We start from the raw sequence: 21,756 nt of genomic DNA on the forward strand, positions 1-21,756 counted from the left end.
CCTGCCTCTTTCGTTTGAGTCACGATCTGCTCATTTAGCAATCCAAGTTCAACTTGTTCTTAAGCTTAAACTCCAGGGTATATGATTCATATGAACCTGCCAGGAAATACGCTGACTGACATGGGCTGAAGAGACCAAGGCTACTGGCCGAGCAAGATTGCTCAGGAGATACTAGGGCTAGAAATCTGCCCTTACCTTCAAAAGAGGTTTTCTAACTGGTTTTCATCAACTCTATCTAGAATTCCAGAGTTCTTCTGCCAGAAAACATTTGTATTCAGTCATCCACATTTACTCAACAAAGCTCTCACCTCCTAAGTGGGCATTGGCCAAGACAGCCCCGTACCCATCTACCCCTCTACAGATGCTGCCCGTGGGGTCTTTTAACTTAGCAGAGGGATCATACAGGCCATTGGGCCATGCTGGTTTTATGGAATCTAGAGTTTACACCATTTAAATGGGAATACAAAGTTACAAATACAAAATCAGGTATAAAGTGCACTTAGAATGAGAAAAGAAATGACCACAGATTATGAACTTTGAAGATGACAAACATCACAAAATAAAAAATGGTTGCATGTTATTTTCACTAATTAATTGCTTGACACTCCTCTATCATATATTATATTGTATGGCTATGTACTTTTTGCAGTTAAAGTATCTTATTTTTGCAAAGTGGACAAAAACCCATGACCAGATGAGGGCATTGCTAGGCCCTGCCTGTAGCCTCGGGAGGGGCCTGGAGTTGACACTTTCCTGTCTTTGTGGTTCAGTGGCCTCTAGTCATTGGCACTGCTCACATCACCAGATGACTCAGTCTGCTAAACACCACACTGGCTGCCCTGTCTGAGCCGAGCCAGGCTGGTTACTCAAGCTATGTAAACCAATAAGGTAAAAGTTGGCATTTTCTTGAGCTTGCCACTTTAAAGGTTTGGGGCAGACTTTTAGAGCTGGCAGAACCTTAGTTGCTCTTACCTTCTCAAGACAGGAGCTGGAGTCTGTATCTTGGGTCCTCTTCTGGATACATCTAGCTCTGCTGTGTTTCTTATGCATATAGCACAGTGTATGTTATGACTTCCTACTGCATTGTGGTTTGGCTTAGCTGTTAACATGGTTTACGCTTTTAAGGGTGACAGTGTTGGGGTGCACCTAGCAGTTTCGCCTGCATCCACACGAGGGCACATAGAATCCTATTGCTCATGAGATACAATCTGACCCTCCCCTTCTTTTTTTTGAGACAGGGTCTCACTCTGTCACCCAGGCTGAAGTGCAGTGGTGCGATTACCGCTCACTGCAGCCTTGACCTCTCGGGCTCAAGTGATCCTTTCACCTTAGCCTTCCAAGTAGCTGGAATTACAGGTGTACACCACCACACCTGGCTAATTTTATTACTTTTTGTAGAGACAAGGTTCTCACTATGTTGCCTAGGCTGGTCTCAAAACTCCTGGGCTCAAGCGGTCCTTCCGCATCAGCCTTCGGAGTAGCTGGGATTACAGGTGCACACCACCACACCTGGCTAATTTTATCATTTTTCTGTAGAGACAAGGTTCTCACTATGTTGCCTAGGCTGATCTCAAACTCTTGACTTAAGCAGTCTTCCTGCCTGGGACTCCCAAAGTGCTGGGAATACAGGCATGAGCCATCGCATCTGGCCTTGAGCCTCCCTTCTTGGCAGGCTGTTAGTCGGGGTAAAATATCTACTGTTTGTCGCTCCTACCTATTGCAAGTCCTGTGGTTAATGACCACTATCGCCTTTGAGAGTTTCATTTTCTTTTCTTTTTTTTTTTTTTTTTGAGACAGAGTCTCACTCTGTCGCCCAGGCTGGAGTGCAGTGGCATGATCTCAGCTCACTGCAACCTCCGCCCCCTGGGTTCAAGCGATTCTCCTGCCTCAGCCTCCTGAGTAGCTGGGATTACAGGAGCCCACCACCGCACCTGGCTAATGTTTGTATTTTTAGTAGAGACGGAATTTCACCATCTTGGCCAGGCTGGTCTTGAACTCCTGACCTCGTGACCCACTTGCCTCGGCCCAAAGTGCTGGGATTATAGGCATGAGCCACTGTGCCCAGCAATTTTTTTTTTTTTTTTTTTTTTGAGATGGAGTCTTGCTCTGTCACCCAGGCTGGAGTGCAGTGGTGGAATCTCGGCTCACTGCAACCTCTGCCTTCTGGGTTCAAGCAATTCTCCTGCCTCAGCCTCCCAAGTAGCTGGGGTTACAGATGTGCACCACCACGCCTGGCTAATTTTTGTATTTTTAGTAGGGATGGGATTTTGCCATGTTGGCTAGGCTGGCCTCGAACTCGTGACCTCAAGTGATCCGCCCACCTCGGCCTCCCAAAGTGTTGGGCTTACAGACGTGAGCCACCACACCCAGACAGAGGGTTTAATTTTCCTTCTAATAACTTTGTGCCATTGTCCACATTGTTGTTACCCCCAAATAAGTATTCCCAACCAAGTAAACAGTTCCTTTCTTTTCCTCTTATCAACATCTAGCCACCACACGCTCAGAATAAGCTTTGAGCATTTGGAGATTTGAGGCTATGTCTTCTTACTAAATCCGCAGGCAGGTGTAGCTTTTTAAAAGTTATTATTCTAAGAAACTGTTATTAAGTAGGAGCTAGAGAAAAGTCTTAGGGGCTACTGAAGATTGACAGCTGTTCTCACAGCTAAAGCAATGTCACAAAGGCCTCCCTTAACCTTCAGTAACTACAAATATATGATTGGGTCCAAAGGACAGGAAAAAAAAAAGCAGTAATTATTTTCCTTTATGCAAGTATACTACTGGCTCCTATCCAGTTTAAACCTCTTAAGCAGGCAAGATATGCAAAGTCAATTCTTCAACAAGCTCCCCAGAATATTCACTGACTTCACTGAATACCAGAGCCCAAGAGAACGCTAATAACACTCTCTGTATTTGGCAAGTGTTGTTAGCGCAACAGAAGAGACTGAGAGGGTGGCCACGACATTGCCTGCTCACCATAGGGACACCAGGGCTAAATGCAAGGTCCCCTGAGACCTGCCCATCAAGCCCCTCCACTCATTCACCAATTAGCATTTAATTGTGAAAGAGCTCACTCTTGAAACACTTACTTCCTAGATTTAAATGGAACCAGGAACACCAGATTTATGACAACCTTTTTAAAACATTTCCTAATTTGAGAGGATTTCAAATTAACCCAGGTGTGTCTTGGCCCCCAATTCAGCTTTAATTACTGAAGTGCCAAAGACTCCGTTAAAAACTCTGTTTCTCCTGTAAGGAGACTCCACAGTCAGGACCCTGAGGTCCTGAAGTTAAAAAAAACCTCCACCCCCTCCACCTGCCCCCAACTCCCGGAGTATTTTATGAAACACTGTTTTGTGAAATTTCCAAACCACTGATTTCTCAAATACCTTGTAAAGTTTTCCTCCCTGCGGCATTTGGAGACAGCCAAATCAACATCAGAGAGTTTAGATGCACTTTTTGAGGTCAGACACCTCTGGTAATGAATGCATTGGCCTTCTAATAGGCACACGCAGCTGCTTACGGCACCCACTCAAATAGATGTTTTCCTCCACATCCATTCACCAGAGGACTGATGCTCTGGCTGGGCGGGAGCAAGTAATCAGCCTAAAGATGCACCAAAACAGTTGCTGGGAATTCACACCTAATGGTGTTTTGTTAATTTAATCACCCTCTTCCAAATAGCAGGAAAAAAAATAGCTTTAATGCCAGTTTTACTTATTTATTTATTTTGAGATGGAGTCTCGCTCTGTCACCCAGGTGGTGCTGTGGTGCTATCTCAGCTCACTGCAACCTCCGCCTCCCGGGTTCCAGTGGTTCTACTGCCTCAGCCTCCCAAGTAGCTGGGATTACAGGCACACATCCCCATGCCCGGCTAATTTTTGTGTTGTTAGTAGAGATGGGGTTTCACCACATTGGCCAGGCTGGTCTTGAACTCCTAGCCTCAAGTGATCTGCCTGCCTCGGCCTCCCAAAGTGCTGGGATTACAGGAGTGAGCCACCGCATCTGGCCAAATGCCGATTTTAAATAGGTGCTTTACAATGCTCTGGATCCTCTTGACCTAGTTATTTGAAAATAGGAAGATGGGAAGACCCACTGAGGCTGTGGGAAGAAGAATCTAGGGGTGGCAGGTCTGGGATGGAACCCAGCCCCTCAGAGCATCTCATTTGGGAGGGCAGAGGTCAGTGGGGTGAAGTGCTCTTTCTCACAGTGTCCTGGGAGGAATGGAGGGGCTGATGTAGGTAAGTTCCCTGAGGAGGTATGATGCAAATCTGTGCGGCTCCTAAAAGAACATTCCCACTTTATTTTATATAGAAATCCCAGAGTCCAGGGCAGTACCAAATGGATGCTTCTGGGCCCATTTATACCTTGGCAAGCAAACCACAGTGTTCCCAATTTCTTTATGCAAACAGGAGCACACATACAGCCTTCCCAAAAGGTGTAAGAAATTTTAATTAAAATGATAAATGCCATGCTCAATAATAAAGCTTTAATATTCCTGGCAAACAAAATAACAATGTACTGCTATTCTCCTTTCCCAGGGCAGCATAGGTATTTTAATGAAAGTCTTTTTATACATCTCATAAAATTATTCTTGAAAAGAATAGCACTAAGTATTTGATACCTTTTTGGCAGTGAAGGACTCTTGCACTCCAAAGCTCATCCAAATGTGAAGAGCAAAGACTCTAAAGCCCAATTGCCAGGGTTCAAATCTCTATGCCACACTTCCTAGTGGAATAGAGGAATTCCACACTTCCTGTGTGAAACTGAGCAGGTCATTTAACCTCTTGGTGTCTCAGTTTACTCATCTGTAAAGTGGGAGTAACAATACCACCTACTTTTTCGAGTTGTTGTGAGGATTAAATAAGCTAATACATATAAATAGTTTAGAAACTGTACCCAGCACGGAGTAAGTACTCAGTAAGTCTTGGTTAATATTATAATTATTAACACCATCATCATCATCATCATCATCATCTTTCTCCCATGGTTTGGGAAACCGTACTGACCTCCTGTAACATATCAGAGTCTTCAATGGCTTTGACAGCAATTTTCTTGGATGTTTCCTGAATTTCCCCACCTATTATAAACTCGTCCAGGATGAAATAAGCCTTTTCAAAATTAAAGATAATATCCAGCTCGCAGACCTGGTGGGACAAAAACAAACGTTTTGATAAACTTGCAGTTGTATCAGGGGAAACATCTGCCCAAATCTCGAGCTTCTTCAGTTTGCACTCATGTGGCGTACAAAAATAAAAATATCAGATGGCATTTTAAGGACAGAAAAAAAGAACAGGGAATGCCAGGCCTTTAATAAATGGAATGCCACATTCTATTAAAGCAAAGCACATCCTTAGATAATAATGTTTAGTGTTACAACAGGAAATTTGAGGCTCAGTAAGGGAATGAGGCCACTCGGCTCCTCTTCCTATCTGCACCAAGAAAACTGAGCCCCAGCTGCATTCCAGGAAGGAGGGCAGAGCTTTGTTTCTCCTGCTCTCTGCTCTGTAAATCTTGGCTTCTAGATTTAGAACTCTCTCAGAAACTAATTCTTCAGAGGAAAATTAGCTCAACTGTGCTAATTTTTCTCAAAATTATGTCACAGCCAGTGGTTCTCAAACTCATTCCAAAGGCTCATTAAAACACACTGGTGCTACGGCCCACCCCCAGAGTTTATGACTCAGGAGGTCTAGATGAGAACTGAGAATCTGCACTTTTAACAGGTTCCCAGGTGATGCTGAGGCCGCTGGACTGGGGGATTTCACATCCAGAACCCCTGGCACGGATCAAAGCAGAGTCTGATAGATTTTGGTGTTTATTTAAGTGTAGCAAGTATGGCAAGATCACTCCCATCATCCAAATAAAGCTCATTTCCCGTACTCACACACCATCCTTGCTGTCTTACTCCCTACTTACTCCTCTACTCACTGACACCTTCTCTTTCCATTCCATACCCCACCCACCCAACTGAAGCTGTTCTCTGGAAACTCTGCTCATTGAGTCTCCAGACTGCATAAATGTCTTCTTTTGAGAAGCGACTGTTCATATCCTTTGCCCACTTTTTGATGGGGTTGTTTTTTTTTCTTGTACATTTGTTTAAGTTCTTTGTAGATTCTGGATATTAGCCCTTTGTCAGATGGATAGATTGCAAAAGCTTTCTCCCATTCTGTTGGTTGCCTGTTCACTCTGATGACAGTTTCTTTTGCTGCGCAGAAGCTCTTTAGTTTAATTGGATCCCATTTGTCTATTTTAGCTTTTGTCACTAGTCATTAGAAAAATGCAAGTCAAAAACCACAATGAGATACCATCTCATGCCAGTTAGAATGGCGATCATTAAAAAGTCAGGAAACAACAGATGCTGGAGAGGATGTGGAGAAATAGGAATGCTTTTACACTGTTGGTGGGAGTGTAAATTAGTTCAACCATTGTGGAAGACAGTGTGGTGATTCCTCAAGGATCTAGAACCAGAAATACCATTTGACCCGGCAATCCCATTACTGGGTATATACCAAAGGATTATAAATCATTCTACTATAAAGACACATGCACATGTATGTTTGTTGCAGCACTGTTCACAGTAGCAAAGACTTGGAACCAACCCAAATGCCCATCAATGATAGACTGGATAAATAAAATGTGGTACATATACACCATGGAATACTATGCAGCCATAAAAAAAGATGAGTTCATGTCCTTTGCAGGGACACGGATGAAGCTGGAAACCATCATTCTCAGCAAACTACTACAAGAATAGAAAACCAAACACGGCATGTTCTCACTCATAAGTAGGAGTTGAACAATGAGAACACATGGACACAGGGAGGGGAACATCACACACCGGAGTGTGTTGGGGGGTGGGGGGCAAAATACCTAATGTAGATGGCAGGTTGATGGGTGCAGCAAACCACCATGGCACATAAATACCTATGTAAAAAACCTGCACATTCTGTGCATGTATCCCAGAACTTAAAGTGTAATTTTAAAAAAAGGGAGGAGAAAAAAAAAAGAAAGAAAGTCTCCAGACCTCCCCAACGTTTACCTCTCAGCCACATGTGGTACTCTTCACCAATCTCTCTTCCTTGAAAATCTCTTCTCCCTTGCTCCCCTGATTTTGGCAGTATCACTTAATGCCTGTTTTTCTTGTCTATCTCTGATAATTCCTTCTCAGACTCCTTGGATAATTTATCTCCCTCCTACCCTGCATTTGTTTAAGAAGTATTTAAGGTGTGCCTAGCACATATCAGTCAACAGAACAGACAAACATCTCTGCTGCATGTTGCTTATATTCTAGCCATCCATCTTCTGCTTGAATATTCATGTTCCTCAAGGGAGCCTCTTCTCTTTGCAAAATGCATATTCTCCTGGACAATCTTGCTGACTCTCTACAGCTGTGTCTAGCATGCAGGTAGCTCAACAAACCTAGATGACTAGCCCTGATCTCCCTCTGGGCCACTAGTCCAATATTTTCACCCACTAACTAGACATCTTTACCTACCTATTCCTCAATCCATGTCACTATGTCCCAAGCTGATATCAAGATTATTCTTTTTCCTTTAGTCCCTATTTTGCTTAGTAGTTGCAATCTCTTTCTAATTTCTCCATCTAATTCATTCTAGAGTTCAACCAACATACTTCCCCTTCCCCACTCATTCCTCTCCCTCCCTTGATCTCATCCCTCTGGATTTGGTCATCAGTTTCTACTGATTCTATTGTCTAAATAAGTCCCTACCCTTCCTGTCTTCTCTGCTTTCACAGCTGCTGCTCAGGCCTACAGCACTTCTCCATCAGGCCACTGCAATGACCTTCCAGGTGGCGGTTGTGCCTGCTCAGGGCCATTGACCACTAATGCTTTGCTAAAATGCTGATCTTGTGCCTCTCCAGTGTAAGGTCTTCAGGACAAAGGCATATAGGAATCTTTACCAGCCTGGGCCCTGCTGTCTGATTTCCCGTGCCAGTTCTCATCCATGCATCTGACACACATGCCACAAACTCACAATGTCACGGTGCTTTTTTGTGCCTTTGCTTTCTGCACATTCCAACAATTCTTGGATTGTGTCCCCAAATGTCCTTTTCTTTATTCTCCTGCTGGCAAAACCAAGCTCATTTTTTCAAGGCCAAATTCAAAAGTCAGGCATGTGGCGATTCCCCACATCCCCTTTTCCCCATTCAGATTTCACATCACTTCCTGTGGGTTCTCACTTACATCTTCTGTGCACTAGTTTCTGCTTATTGATTACTAATCACTCCCCCGTACTGTGAGTTCAGGGCAGAAACTTTGTCTTCATTATCTTTATATCCCTGGTTTCTGGCACATTGTAAGACACAAAAAAATGCTTGTAAGATAAATGAATGAGCAAGTTTAAGTAGAGGCCTTGTCTGGGCATGGTGGCTCACACCTGTAATCCCAGCACTTTGGGAGGCTGAGGCAGGCAGATCACTTGAGGTCAAGAGTTCAAGACCAGCCTGGCCAACATGGTGAAACCTTGTCTTTACTAAAAATACAAAAATTAGCCAGGCATGGTGGTGCACGACTGTAATCCCAGCTACTCAGGAAGCTGAGGCAGAAGAATCACTTGAACCCAGGAGGCAGAGGTTGCAGTGAGCCAAAATCATGCCACTGCACTCCAGCCTGGGTGACAGAGCAAGACTCCTTCTCAAAAAATAAAAATAAATAAATATAGGCCTTGTTTCTAATATGCTAGAGATTAATGGCATCCCAGATACAATTCTACGGTTGTACTGAATGCTATAACTTTGCATGAAATAGATGTCAATATTTTAGCAAACTCCTCCATATACTTACAAGTTAGGTCAATAAACTAGCAAACTTCACAAGGAACATGGTTTAAGTCAACAGATCCAAATGAATCCAACTTCCATACAGAATTACCATGGCATACTGGGGGTATATCACAGTTTATTTAAGCAGTTCCTTTATGGATATGGGCAGACTTTGGGCTGTTTCCAGTTTTTATTCTAAATGATGCTGCCATAATTTTTGTTGTGTATTGTATACTAATTTGAGTATAGTGTAGGAATAAATTCCTTGGGGAATTTTGGGTCAAAGGATTTGTATATTTAAAATTGATAAATACTAAAATGTGGTCCTCCAAAGTAGTCTATAAAACTTAAAAGTTTCACTAACAGTAGGAGTGATTACCTATTTATGCCATCTCCAGCAATGGATAGTCTCTAAATTTTCGGATGAATATTAATTAAACTTGCATTTCCCTGCTTATTAGTGAAACTGTACATCTTATTAGATATGCACTGGCCCTTTCCATTTCTTGCCTTGTCTACAAATTGCTTCTTAAAGACTTTGTTTTTTTCTATTGTAATATTTGTCTTAGAAATTTGAATGATTCTTTCGGTGTCACAGATACTGTCTCCTTTCCCTGCTGTTGTATATGTTGCAAGCGTTTTCTATGTAGAAGCTGAAAAGAATAAGGTAGATTTACATGCACAAATATGGCAAGAGCTCTAAGATAGACTTGTAAGGAGGAAAAAAAAGAAAGTTGCAGAATAATATGCAGAATGCAATCCCATTTTTTTTTTTTTTTTTTTTTTTTTTTTTGAGACGGAGTCTCCCTGTCGCCCAGGCTGGAGTGCAGTGGCGCGATCTTGGCTCACTGAAGGCTCCGCCCCCCGGGGTTCACGCCATTCTCCTGCCTCAGCCTCCCGAGTAGCTGGGACTACAGGCGCCCGCTACCTCGCCCGGCTAATTTTTTGTATTTTTAGTAGAGACGGGGTTTCACTGTGTTAGCCAGGATGGTCTCGATCTCCTGACCTCGTGATCCACCCGCCTCGGCCTCCCAAAGTGCTGGGATTACAGGCGTGAGCCACCGCGCCCGGCCACAATCCCATTTTTAAAAACCGTATATGTTTAGAGGGACATGTAAAAATATGCATCATTTTTGCAGTTTTAAACAATAGAAAGAAACAAAAAGAAATCACAATAGATTAGACATCCATGTACATGAAAGAAGGTATGAGAAGAAAGCAGTTACCAGAGGTCAGAAAAGGCAGAAGTCAGGAGTTATAGTAGCAAGCTGAGGAACCTCGGAGTTCAAGGCAGGCGTAGACCAGGAATCCAAGACAGACAGGAGCCTCATTAGGAGAAACCAGCAATTAAACTCCTGCAAAGTGAACCTGACAGATACTAATGAAAATTCTCCAGGAACTTCTTATACCCCACTTTGACGCATCCCCAGGTCTGGGTCCTCCAGCAGCCATGGGGCAATTAATTTACTGTACTAGTTTCAAGGGATAAGGGTAAGGTAAGGTGGTATTCAGAGTTAGAGAGACAATACACACACACACACACACACACACACACACACACACACCTTGATATACAGTTACTATCTGTAGCTCTGAAGAGAAATGTATATGCAAGTTCCATAGGCATTACAGAGAATGTTACAACTGAGCAACTATTTCACATACAGCAACTCAAAAGTGCAACCCTATAGTTATTCTTTGAGTCTACTGCCATCTGAGAATGAGAGAAAATATCCAGGAAGACCCTTAGACCAGTTCATTTTTTTTTGGAAACAGTCTTTTTTTTTTTTTTTTGAGACGGAGTCTCGCTCTGTCGCCCAGGCTGGAGTGCAGTGGCGCGATCTGGGCTCACTGCAAGCTCCGCCTCCCGGGTTCACGCCATTCTCCTGCCTCAGCCTCCCGAGTAGCTGGGACTACAGGCGCCCGCTACCACGCCCGGCTAATTTTTTGTATTTTTAGTAGAGACGGGGTTTCACCGTGTTAGCCAGGATGGTCTTGAACTCCTGACCTTAAGTGATCCCCCCCCACCTTGGCCTCCCAAAGTGCTGGGATTACAGGCATGAGCCACCATTCCCAGTCCCAAGTCAGGTTTCTGAAGCTACTGCCTAATTACTTATGCCTGTAATCCCAGCACTTTGGGGGGGGCTGAGGCGGGCTGATCATTTGAGGTCAAGAGTTCGAGACCAGACTGGGCAACATGGTGAGACCCTGTCTCTACTAAACATACAAAAAATTAGCCAGGCATGGTGGCACATGCCTGTAATCCCAGCTACTTGGGAGGCTGAGGCAGGAGAATCACTTGAACCCAGGAAGCAGAGGTTGCAGTGAGCCAAGACTGCACCACTGCACCCCAACCTGGGCAACGGAGTAAGACTCTGTCTCAGGAAAAAGAAACAAAATAAAATAAAATAAAATAATAAATTCCACCTTGAGGTCGTCCCAATACAACAAAAATATGTACTTGATGCTCAAGTGATTCCACTCCTTCTAATTATGCAAATACCCCGGCTTCTTGCTCCCTCACCATGTTAATAAACACGAGCCTCTTTATTTATTTTCTCGTGTATCTAGATTCTGAATAAAGCTTTCAAATGGTAGAAACTATCATTTAACTTTATCTTCAATGTCCTAGCCTTGTGCTCTTCTGTAATTTGGCTTAAGGTTCTTTTCTTACAGCAGAATTCATGGTGCAGTGAGATTATTTCTGGCATTTCACCAACTGAATCCTTTTGGACAGAATCTAAGAAGCACATGTACTTATTAAATGATGCTCTGAAGTAAATACAAAAAGTTTCAAGTTACATGCAGCAAATGCTTCAAATAATAGTAAACTATATAAGTACCATAAAGCTATATATAAAATAAGAATAGGCCGGGCACAGTGGCTCACGCCTGTAATCCCAACACTTTAGGAGGCCGAGGTGGGTGGATCACCTGAGGCCAGGAGTTTGAGACCACCCTGGCCAACATGGCAAAAACCCATCTCTACCAAAAATACAAAAATTAGCCAGGCATGGTGGCACGTGCCTGTAATCCCAGCTACTAGGGAGGCTGAGGTAGGAGAATCGCTTGAACCCGGGAGGCGGAAGGTGCAGTAAGCCGAGACCGCGCCACTGCATTCCAGCCTGGGCAACAAGAGCGAGACTCCGTCTCAAAAAAATAAATAAATAAAATAAAACAAGAATAATTATAATGCAATGTACAACTATATAGCAATTAATAGTTTATTAAGTATTGCTATCACGCCATCTCTTTGCCCCTCCCAGCAGCCCTATAAGGTTAGCAAAGTAAACACTTCTCTTAACCTTTTTGAGGGTCATTTTTCTCATCTGCAAAACGGAGACACATGACAGGCCCCAAATCCTTGAATTGGTGAGAGAGTGAGCCTACACCAGCATCCGGGGGACTCATAGTGCTCTTCCCCTGACAGCAAAAAACAAACAAACAAAAAACTCCCTACATCAAATTCAAAAGCTCTCTGGGAGATCAACATCCTCACACACTGAGGCACCAGTAAAAATTCACACTGTAGTCTGTAATGCAGAAATATGGCAGGTATCTAAATCCTCAGACTCTTATCTGGCATGAGACTTTGAGGCATTTCCTCTGAGCCTCTATAAATTGGGGTTAATGCTACTTACTGAAGATCGGAAGATTAACTAGTTAATCCTCGTAAATCTCCTTGGAATTGAAAAGTGCTAAAAAAAAAATATATAACTTAAATTAGTAGCCAGAGATTTTGATCCGTCTGTCTTCAGCAGATAATATTTTCCAGTGTTATAAGAGAAGCTCAGTACCAAGTTTTCCCCTAGATAACATTATATAAGGGCAGAATTCAAGGAAAGCTTTAGTATTAATATGGGAGGAAAAGAAAATCAAAGAGAAATATTTTATTGCTGAGATTATGTCAATGAGAATCAGTACTGGAAGTCTTTGCTCATCACTGTTAATTAACAAGAACTGAACTTCTACTGGGCATATAGCCTTGAATTGCTCTTAGCTGCTCTTAGCTTAATGAAAGATTCATTGAATTTTTTAATAAATTAAATTTTGGTACATGACAAAGACAGAGCTTCCAAAGGTATACCAAAATAGAATGGGAAATTAATGTTAGAGAAATGGGAATTCATTCTGACTCTCTTTGTACTTTAACTGGGTTTAGCATTGGTGAAGGTCACTCAAGTTCTCTTGAGAAGCATAATGCCCTGAGATATCTGGCTGAAATTTGGTCAGATAGATTGAGATCAAAATTCAGCCCCAATTCACATTATCACAGTTGGTTTAATCTAGGAAAACGCAACAGGTCAAGCCGGAGTTCAGAAATGAGAAAGAGAAGGCAGGTTACGGGAATGCCCAGACCTCAGGGAAACTTCTTCAGGCTCTTGCAAAAGGCCAAGTCTGTAGTTTATTTCAAAGGAAAGTACAAAAATGTGAGAATTCATTTGAATAGTAGAAAGTATTAAATTAAATAATATGTTTGAAAACATGTTATTATACATTTGCAAATTTCTCCTTAAAAAAATGAAAATAAACTTAGTATACCAAGAGGAGAAAGAAAAGATGGTCTAGTTGTCGTATTGCTGTTATATACTGACCAACAACCTGAAATCCCTGAAGCAACATTTTAGGTCTTAACAACATCATTTACAAGGGGGAAAAAAGGGACAGAGGAAAAATTCTTTCAGAAATCTTTCCAGTGTTCATCCTTATGAAAAGTGTTGCAACAAATCTGATAAAACGTGTTCAATATTGCAAATACTGCTCATTCCATTAAAGAGAATAACAAAAAAAAAAAAAAAAAAAAAAAAAAAAACTCTTCTGGAAGCAAATTATCCTAACACTTAACAAAAACTTCAGTGAGTAAGGGAATAGGGAAGAGGGTATTATGAGAAGAAAACATTTTCCAAATCCAGTGATTTATTTCTTGAAACTGTGAAATGGATTAAATGTTTTTGCAACATTTGCTATCAAGTCTGGCCCACAGCTGGTTACAAGTTAAGCAGTGGGGGGATAAAATGAGTCACAAAGCATTGGTCTCAAGAGAATTGCAATTTGGTGGTCAAGCAAATCGGGTGCCAGTTAGGGACACTCCAAGGTCATTTCTTGTTGCTGGAGAACTGTCAGGTGTATAAAAAGGGAAATGTAGGCTGGAGGCAGTGGCTCATGCCTGTAATCCCAGCACCTTGGGAGGCCAAGGCAGGCGGATCGCCCGAGGTCAGGAGTTCAAGACTAGCCTGGCCAACATGGTGAAACCCCATCTCTAATAAAAATATAAAAATGAGCCAGGCATGGTGGCGGGGGCCCGTAATCCTAGCTACTCAGGAGGCTGAGGCAGGAAGATCGCTTGAACTCGGGAGGCAGAGGTTGCAGTGAGCAGAGATCGTGCCATTGCACTCCAGCCTGGGCAACAAGAACAAAACTCCGTCTCAATAAATAAATTAAATAAATAAATAAATAAGGGTAGTGCATCAAGGATGGAGGAGTGGTCAGGGATCCATGCTTTGAAAGGTTAAACAACAAGCTGGGGGGGTTGATTTTATTTATTGTACATGATGGAAAGTGGCTGTGAAGGAATGCCACACCTATATCTAGTTTTTTTAAGGAAGATGGTAACTAATAGGGCAAGAGGGCGAACAGAGAAAAGCTCAGAGGCATAAAAAGCCAGGTAAGATGTTTAAGAGAAAAGCAAAATTGAAATCCCAAGTGAACCTATATTAGTGAGAGTGGAAAGAAGGAAATGAATGTCAGCCCAATTTGAATAGACAGAGGCAGATTCTGGTAAAGCATAGAAAAAGACAAAACAAGCTGCGTCCTTTTGCACTGAAGGATCCTGGTACATAACAAATTCCAATCACAAGACAGAACGGATTTTCAGTAGATGAGTTTGGTTCTGCGCCATGAGAAGCCCAGTGAAGACTGTCACCAACAAGGGGAAGAAGAGTCACTTAGTAAGGGATTTCCAGGACAGAGTGTCAGTACACACAGAGTTAGGAAGAGATGAGGGCATTTAGGGCTGGGCAGAGGAAGGGAGCTGAGTGGAAGAAACCAAGGAGGCGCCTTCAGAAATAACAGGACAAGAGTCAGCAGAAATCAATGTCATGGCAAAATCAAGAAGGGCGAATTTAAAGAAAGCATCATGGTGAGCAAGGGTCCAGTGCTGCAGCAAGAAGCAGGTGAAAGCAGGTGAAGACTCAAGAGGAATCGCTGGTGTCAACCCGCAGGAGGGTTCAATGGTAACTTGCTGATTTCCCTGCAAAGTAAAGATGGACCCATGCTGTAAGCACTGCCGAGTGAATGAGTTCTGAGGACTGGAGCACCTAGCATAGTACATCACTTGGCAGAAAATGCAAAAAGATTATTGCATAGCAATGTGAAGGAAAAGGATTTGGGTTTTTTGTTTGTTGCTATTTTTCTTATGCATAAATAATTAAGAATACTTATAGCTTAGAAAAAAAGCCAGAGAAAGGATAAAAGGTCAAAACAGAAAAGAGACGACAAAGCCAATGAAGAATAAAGAACAGAATATCAAGAAATCCTTCACAGTTAAATTCTGGTTCACTGAAATAAGGTCTCTGGTGTATTTGTGGTATGAAGATAAAGATACATCCACCTCTTGAAAGCTTTGGGTGGCCGGGCACGGTAGCTCATGCCTATAATCCTAGCTCTTTGGGAAGCTGAGGTGGGAGAATTGCTTGAGGCCAAGAGTTCAAGACCCACCTGGGCAACATAGCGGGACTCCATATCTATTTAAAAAGAAAAAAGGAAAGCTTTGGGTCTTTCATTTACTAAGAATTATAGGTAGGGAGAAAAATCTTGTATTCTAATCTTAGGGGGACTAAGGTGATCTTCGGTTCAAGTTCAATTCATATTTTAGATGTGACAGAGAGAAGGGATGTGACCAGAGACAGAACTGAAGTAAGAGCTGAGATGGGGACTGTAGCTAATCCTAACCGACAAGGACAACACTTACATTTCCAAAATATTTGTCCAGCAGCTCCACGTAACGATGCACAATCTCTAGCGTCAAGAGCTCATTGTCCTGATTTTCTATTGCACAGCAAAAATATAAACTAGCATACCTTGAAATGAAAAATAACAAAAGCAAAATATGACAATACATTAAGCAACCTGGAGACAGTTTTTCCCACGAATATGCAAAGTCACCTCCTCCCCCGCCGAGCCTCTCCTCATCCAAGAATGAAATCATTATTCATCACCCCCAATAGCCTCCTGAAATATAAATCAGAATATATGAAAATTCTGTGGGGGTTGGATTACTTCCATTAATTATGCATGAAAGACTCTCAACAAAATTTTACCTTGAAGAGCTATTATCAGGAGGACAGTATCCTTTCGTTCTTGGTAATCAGGGTGTCTTCACACCCCTCTCCAGCTTGTCAATTGTTTTTTGTAAAATAGAAAGCCCTGACCAGTGCTGTCAGGAGCCCACGCTCTCCACCCTCCCACTTCACAATGGGCTTCAGTCATTCTGTGTGAGCCTCCCTCCTCAATTTGTCAAACTCCAACCTTGGGCCCAGCAGAAGGAGCTTTGCAGGCACTTGCTGGTAATTTACTCCATTGAATATCAATCTGTGAAGGTTGCCTCTGTTTTTCCCAATGAGCTTTATAAACACCCTTTGCAAGAGCATATCTAAGGAGCATAACTCCTTCCGGGAGTTGCAGTAGGGTGTTGGATGCAGGGTCATGTCAGCTGTGTTCTGTTCCTGGCTTAGGCATCAATTACCTGGGTCTCCAAGGGCAAAATTATGTTACCTCTCAGGCTTAGTTATCTCATCTATAAATTGAGGGTCCTTTCTAGTATGGTCTTGCCATGGCAAGCAGATATGGTAAAAACAATATACAGGCTTTAAAGCCAAAAAGATCTAGATTTGAATCCTGGCTCTACCAATTAACACTCAATTACTGTGACTGGGAACTGACTACTTAAACTCTTCATGTCCTCAATGTACTCATTACAAATTCAAGTAACAGGCATAATAAGAGCTGCCCCACTGAACACATCCCCATCTCTCTGTCATACTAACCTCCAGTTTTTCCAAAGCACTTGTTACTAAGTGAAAATATTGTATTTGGTTACTTAATAAATATGTATACTACATGACAGCAGGAATGTCATCTGTCTTGTTCAATGATGTATCACAGCCATTAGAACAATGCCAGGAATGGCCGGACATGATGGCTCACGCCTGTAATCCCAGCACTTTGGGAGGCCAAGGCAGGTGGATCACCTGAGCACAGGAGTTTCAGACCAGCCTGGCCAACATGGTGAAACCCCGTCTCTCTTAAAATACAAAAATTAGTCAGGCACAGTGGCAGATGCCTGCAATCCTAGCTACTCAGGAGGCTGAGGCAAGAGAATGGCTTGAACCCAGGAGGTGGAAGTTGCAGTGAGCCAAGATCACGCCACTGCACTCCAGCCTGGGTGACAGAGCAAGATTCCGCCTCCAACAAATTAAAAAAGAACAATGCCAGGAGTGTAACAGGTGTTCATACCACTTTTCTTGAATGCATGCGTGCACTATCAAGGTGTAGTTTATTTACCTAGAATCCATCCTGGCACCTAGAATTTCTTTCAATAAAATGAGAGTTCTTTTCTAGTTAGTCTATTGGTACAAATATCTGGGCCCCAGCCTTCAAAGATTTCAGTAAATGATGGAATTGGTATAGCAATCTAAAATGTTCAGGATTAGAACAAACCAAAGTAAGACTGAGAAATTGAGCTCTCAAAAAGTTACTCACACCTTTTATAAACAAGTTTTAGCTCCTTCCAGTCAACAAAACTGCTTGTCCTGTGACCACGGGAGAGAATAATCTGAACAATTTCCCGGGTGATCTTCTTCCTCTCTTTGTCAGGGAGAGTGATGTACCATTTCTGTAGCCGTAATTTCCCTTGTCGACTGAAGAGCAATATGAAATGTATCTAGAACAAACAAAGGACACAAAAAACAGAACCTGATCAACCAAGTCATTCTGCCGTTCTGCAAAGACACTGAAATTCAATGATGGATTTACACAGAAAGATAATTCTGAACGGATGAAAAAATTCTTACCAGCATGAAAACTATCTCATCTGACAAATTATATTTAACCCATCAGAGAAAAAAGAAATGTGTATATCACAAACATAGCTTACTTTTATTATAGGAGAAAAATAAGTTTTTTATTTTATTTATTTATTTATTTATTTTGAGAAGGAGTGTCGCTCTGCTGCCCAGGCTGGAGTGCAGTGGCGTGGTCTCAGCTCACTGCGACCTCCAACTCCTGGGTTCAAGCGATTCTCCTGCAACAGCCTCCCAAGTAGCTGGAATTACAGGTGCCCACCTCCATGCCCGGCTAATTCTTGTATTTTTAGTAGAGACGGGGTTTCACCATGTTGGCCAGGCTGGTCTCAAACTCCTGACCTCAGGTGATCACCCCACCTCAGCCTCCCAAAGTGCTGGGATTACAGGCATGAGCCACCACACCTGGCTTTATTTTAATTCTTTTTAAGTGTTATAAACACACATAGGGAAAAATAATCAAGAAAGTAGTAGTACTTCTGTTTTTAAAACATTAATTTCTTCCTTTACAAGACAAAAAAAAGTGTTAAGAAAAACAGAAGGATTTACTTTAAAAATTATATTCTGGCACCATATTTAACTATAGAAACATAATGATAATATAGAAATAAAGGGGAGAAGGAAAGGAAGTGAGGCTGAAGCAAGGGGAACGAGAAAGTGAGAAGCTGTCTTAAATGTAAGCTTTTTTTTTTTTTTTTTTGAGACAGAGTCTTGCTTTCTGACCCAGGCTGGAGTTCAGTGGCATGATCTCGGCTCACTGCAACCTCCCCCTCCCAGGTTCAAATGATTTTCATGCTTCAGCCTCCCAAGTAGCTGAGATTACACATGCACGCCACCATGCTCAGCTAATTTTGTTGTGTTTTTAGTAAAGACAGGGTTTCACCATGTTGGACAGGCTGGTCTCAAACTCCTAGTCTCAGACGATCCGCCCACCTCAGCCTCCCAAAATGCTGGGATTGCTGGCATAAGCCACAACATCCAGCCTTAAATGTAAGCTCTTTTCTCCATTTTGCACGTTACTTGGCTGAGAGCTTTAGAATCAACCATCTCAAGTTACAATTGTCTTTGGCATCACCATAGACTCTTAACAATTTAGACAGTATATTGGCTACACTAGGAAACAACCTGATTTTATTTTCAAATAAGTTCTGAAATGTGTATTTGAAATGATGGTAATGAATTTTTAAAGGTTTAAATAAGCAGAAGACATTAGAACATCTGGAAATTTACTTGAAAACCTTGGAAGGTACAGTATTTGGTGGCTCACACCTGTAATCCCAGCACTTTGGGAGGCCAAGGCGGGATAATCACTTGAGCCCAAGGGTTTGAGACAAGCCTGGGCAACATAGTGAGACCCCATCTCTAAATTTTTAAAGGCTCTGTTAGAATGTTTTTTAAAAAAGAAATTTTTAAAAACCTTGAAGTTATGGTATATTTAATTTTTGGGAATTGTCAGATGGCCTAATCTTTATTTTATGAGAATTAAGTTTTCTCAATCCACGGTATCAGAAGATCAGGTTTAGAATCATAATTTATTTTGTTCAGTTTTGTTTTGTCTTTAAAAAATAAAGTGCATTGTTTCAGTTGTGTCATGAAGGAAATTATATATACCAGGAACAAAAAATTATTAGATTTTAAGAAAACGTTTTACAGATAAAAGATTCAACTTTCGGCCAGGTGTGGTGGCTCACGCCTGTAATCCCAGCACTTTGGGAGGCCGAGGTGGGTGGATCACCTGAGGTCAGGAGTTCGAGACCAGCCTGACCAACATGGAGAAACCCCGTCTCTAATAAAAATACAAAATTAGCCAGGTGTGGTGGTGCATGCTTGTAGTCCCAGCTACTCAGGAGGCTGAGGCAGGAGAATCACTTGAATCCAGGAGGCAGAGGTTGCAGTGAGCCAAGATCACACCATTGCACTCCAGCCTGGGCAACAAGAGCGAAACTCCGTCTCAAAAAAAAACAAAAAGATTCAACTCTATTGAAAAGGCTGAGGCCTAAATGCCACGACATAAATCATTACAACCCACTAGGTGGCGATATCTGAGGGTCCAATGAAACCATGCTTTTTACTCAGATCTTCCACTAACCACCTCCCCCGGCTGCCCCACCACCACCCCCTGGCCCCAGCCTACAGAATTTGAGGTCTTCTTTTGGAGTGCAGTGGCTCACTGCGGCTTCAACCTCCCAGACTTAGGCGATCCTCCCACCTCAGCCTCCCTGGTAGCTGGAACCACAGGTGTGCACCACCATGCCTGGCTGGCTAATATATATATATATAGAGAGAGAGAGAGAGAGAGAGAGAGAGAGAGAGAGTGTGTGTGTGTGTGTGTGTGTGTGTGTGTGTGTGTGTGTGTGTGTGTGTTTCGTAGAGACGAGGTCTCCCTATGCTGCCCAGACTGGTCTCAAACTCCAGCCTACAGAACATGAGGTCTTCTTTTGGAGGGCAGTGGCATGATCATAGCTCACTGCAGCCTCAGCCTCCCAGGCTCAAGTGATTCCCCCCACCTTGGCCTCCCAAAGTTCTGGGATTACAGGTGTGTGCCACCATGCCCAGCTAATACTTTTTAAATTTTGTTGTAGAAACGAGGTCTCCCTACGTTGCCCAGACTGGTCTCGAACTCCTAGGCTCAAGCGATCCCCCCACCTCCGTCTCCCAGAGTGTTGTGATTACAGGCATGAACCACCATGCCCAGCTTGAGGTTCTTAATAGTTCATCTTTTTTTTTTTCTGGTAACTACAAATTACTTTTTTCATAATTTCAATTTCTGTGTTAGATTCAGGGAGTATATGTGTGCTTTTCTTACATGGGTATATTGCATGATGCTGAGGTTTCAGGTACAACTGAGCCTGTCAATCAGGCACTGAATACAGTACTTAAGTTAGTTTCTCAGCCCTTGCCCCACTCCCTTTCTTCCCCGTCTAGTAGTCCCCAGTGTGTACTGCTGCCATCTTTATGTTCGTAAGTATCCAGTGTTTAGCTCCCGCTTGTGAGAACATGCAATATTTGGTTTTCTGTTCCTGTGTTAATTCCCTTAGGATAACGGCCTCCAGCTGCATCCGTGTTGCTGCAGAGGACATGATTTTGTTCTTTTTTATGCTGTGTAGTATTCCATGGTATATATGTATATTACCATGTTTTCTTTATCCATTCCACCATTGATGGGCATGGAGGTTGATTCCATGTCTTTCTATTCACTTTCTATTGTGAATAGGTAATCTTCTTAGAAAAGAAACATCCGTTATAATAATGATATGAGGCCCAAGACATCACAGGTGATGAGAAACCAATTTAAAAACCCTCCTCATCAGCAGCTTTAAAAAAAATCACCTTCAGTCTGGAATTTTAACACAGCATTTTTTTTTTAGTATCGGTTTCACTATAACACAGGTATAAACAATTCAATAATCTTGGCCAGGCGTGGTGGCTCACGCCTGTAATCCTGGCACCTTGGAAGGCTGAGGAAGGAGGATTGCTTGAGCCCAGGAGTTTGAGAGTAGCCTGGGAAACATAGCAAGACCCCATATCTATTTAAAATGACAATAAATAATAATAATAATCAAATTCAATAATCAAACACTACCTTCTGAGAATTCTATTGAGAAGGGTATTTTTGCTTCCAAGAAGAGATCATAAAAGTGACTGACACTCTACGAGCATAAAATAGAATGGTTACAGGATCACAAAGAATAGGGCTCAGCATTGCATCATCACGGTGCGTAAGATTATTCAACCCAATGCCTAGTGAACAGTTCCATTTTTACTGGGAAAATGAAGTCCACACATTTGCCTGGTATTCTCTTGCATTTCCTGCTAGAAATTTTTCTTCCTCCACCTAACCTAAATCTCTTGTTATAATTTAAACCAGTTTTCCCTGATTTTATCCATAGATTATATA

The 21,756-nt window shown here is 42.3% G+C and overlaps 1 protein-coding gene across 4 annotated transcripts in view; it reads right to left on the reverse strand.

The window, feature by feature from the left end:
- AP1S3 (adaptor related protein complex 1 subunit sigma 3) overlaps positions 1–21,756 on the reverse strand; it is a 167,942-nt gene that overhangs the window by 91,589 nt on the left and 54,597 nt on the right. For all 4 annotated transcript variants that reach the window (XR_001716071.4, XR_010149902.1, XM_516121.8 and 1 more), the window contains exons 2-4: positions 17,541–17,719; positions 15,749–15,857; positions 5,007–5,144 (exon numbers count right to left, since the gene is read on the reverse strand). Coding sequence is in view for 2 of the 4 variants with exons in the window: in XM_516121.8 (XP_516121.2) it covers positions 5,007–5,144; positions 15,749–15,857; positions 17,541–17,719 (426 nt within the window). In the remaining 2 variants the exon portion in view is untranslated. The remainder of the gene's footprint in view (positions 1–5,006; positions 5,145–15,748; positions 15,858–17,540; positions 17,720–21,756) is intronic.

Source organism: Pan troglodytes, chromosome 13, assembly GCF_028858775.2.
Source record: "Pan troglodytes isolate AG18354 chromosome 13, NHGRI_mPanTro3-v2.0_pri, whole genome shotgun sequence".
Lineage (NCBI taxonomy): Eukaryota > Metazoa > Chordata > Mammalia > Primates > Hominidae > Pan > Pan troglodytes.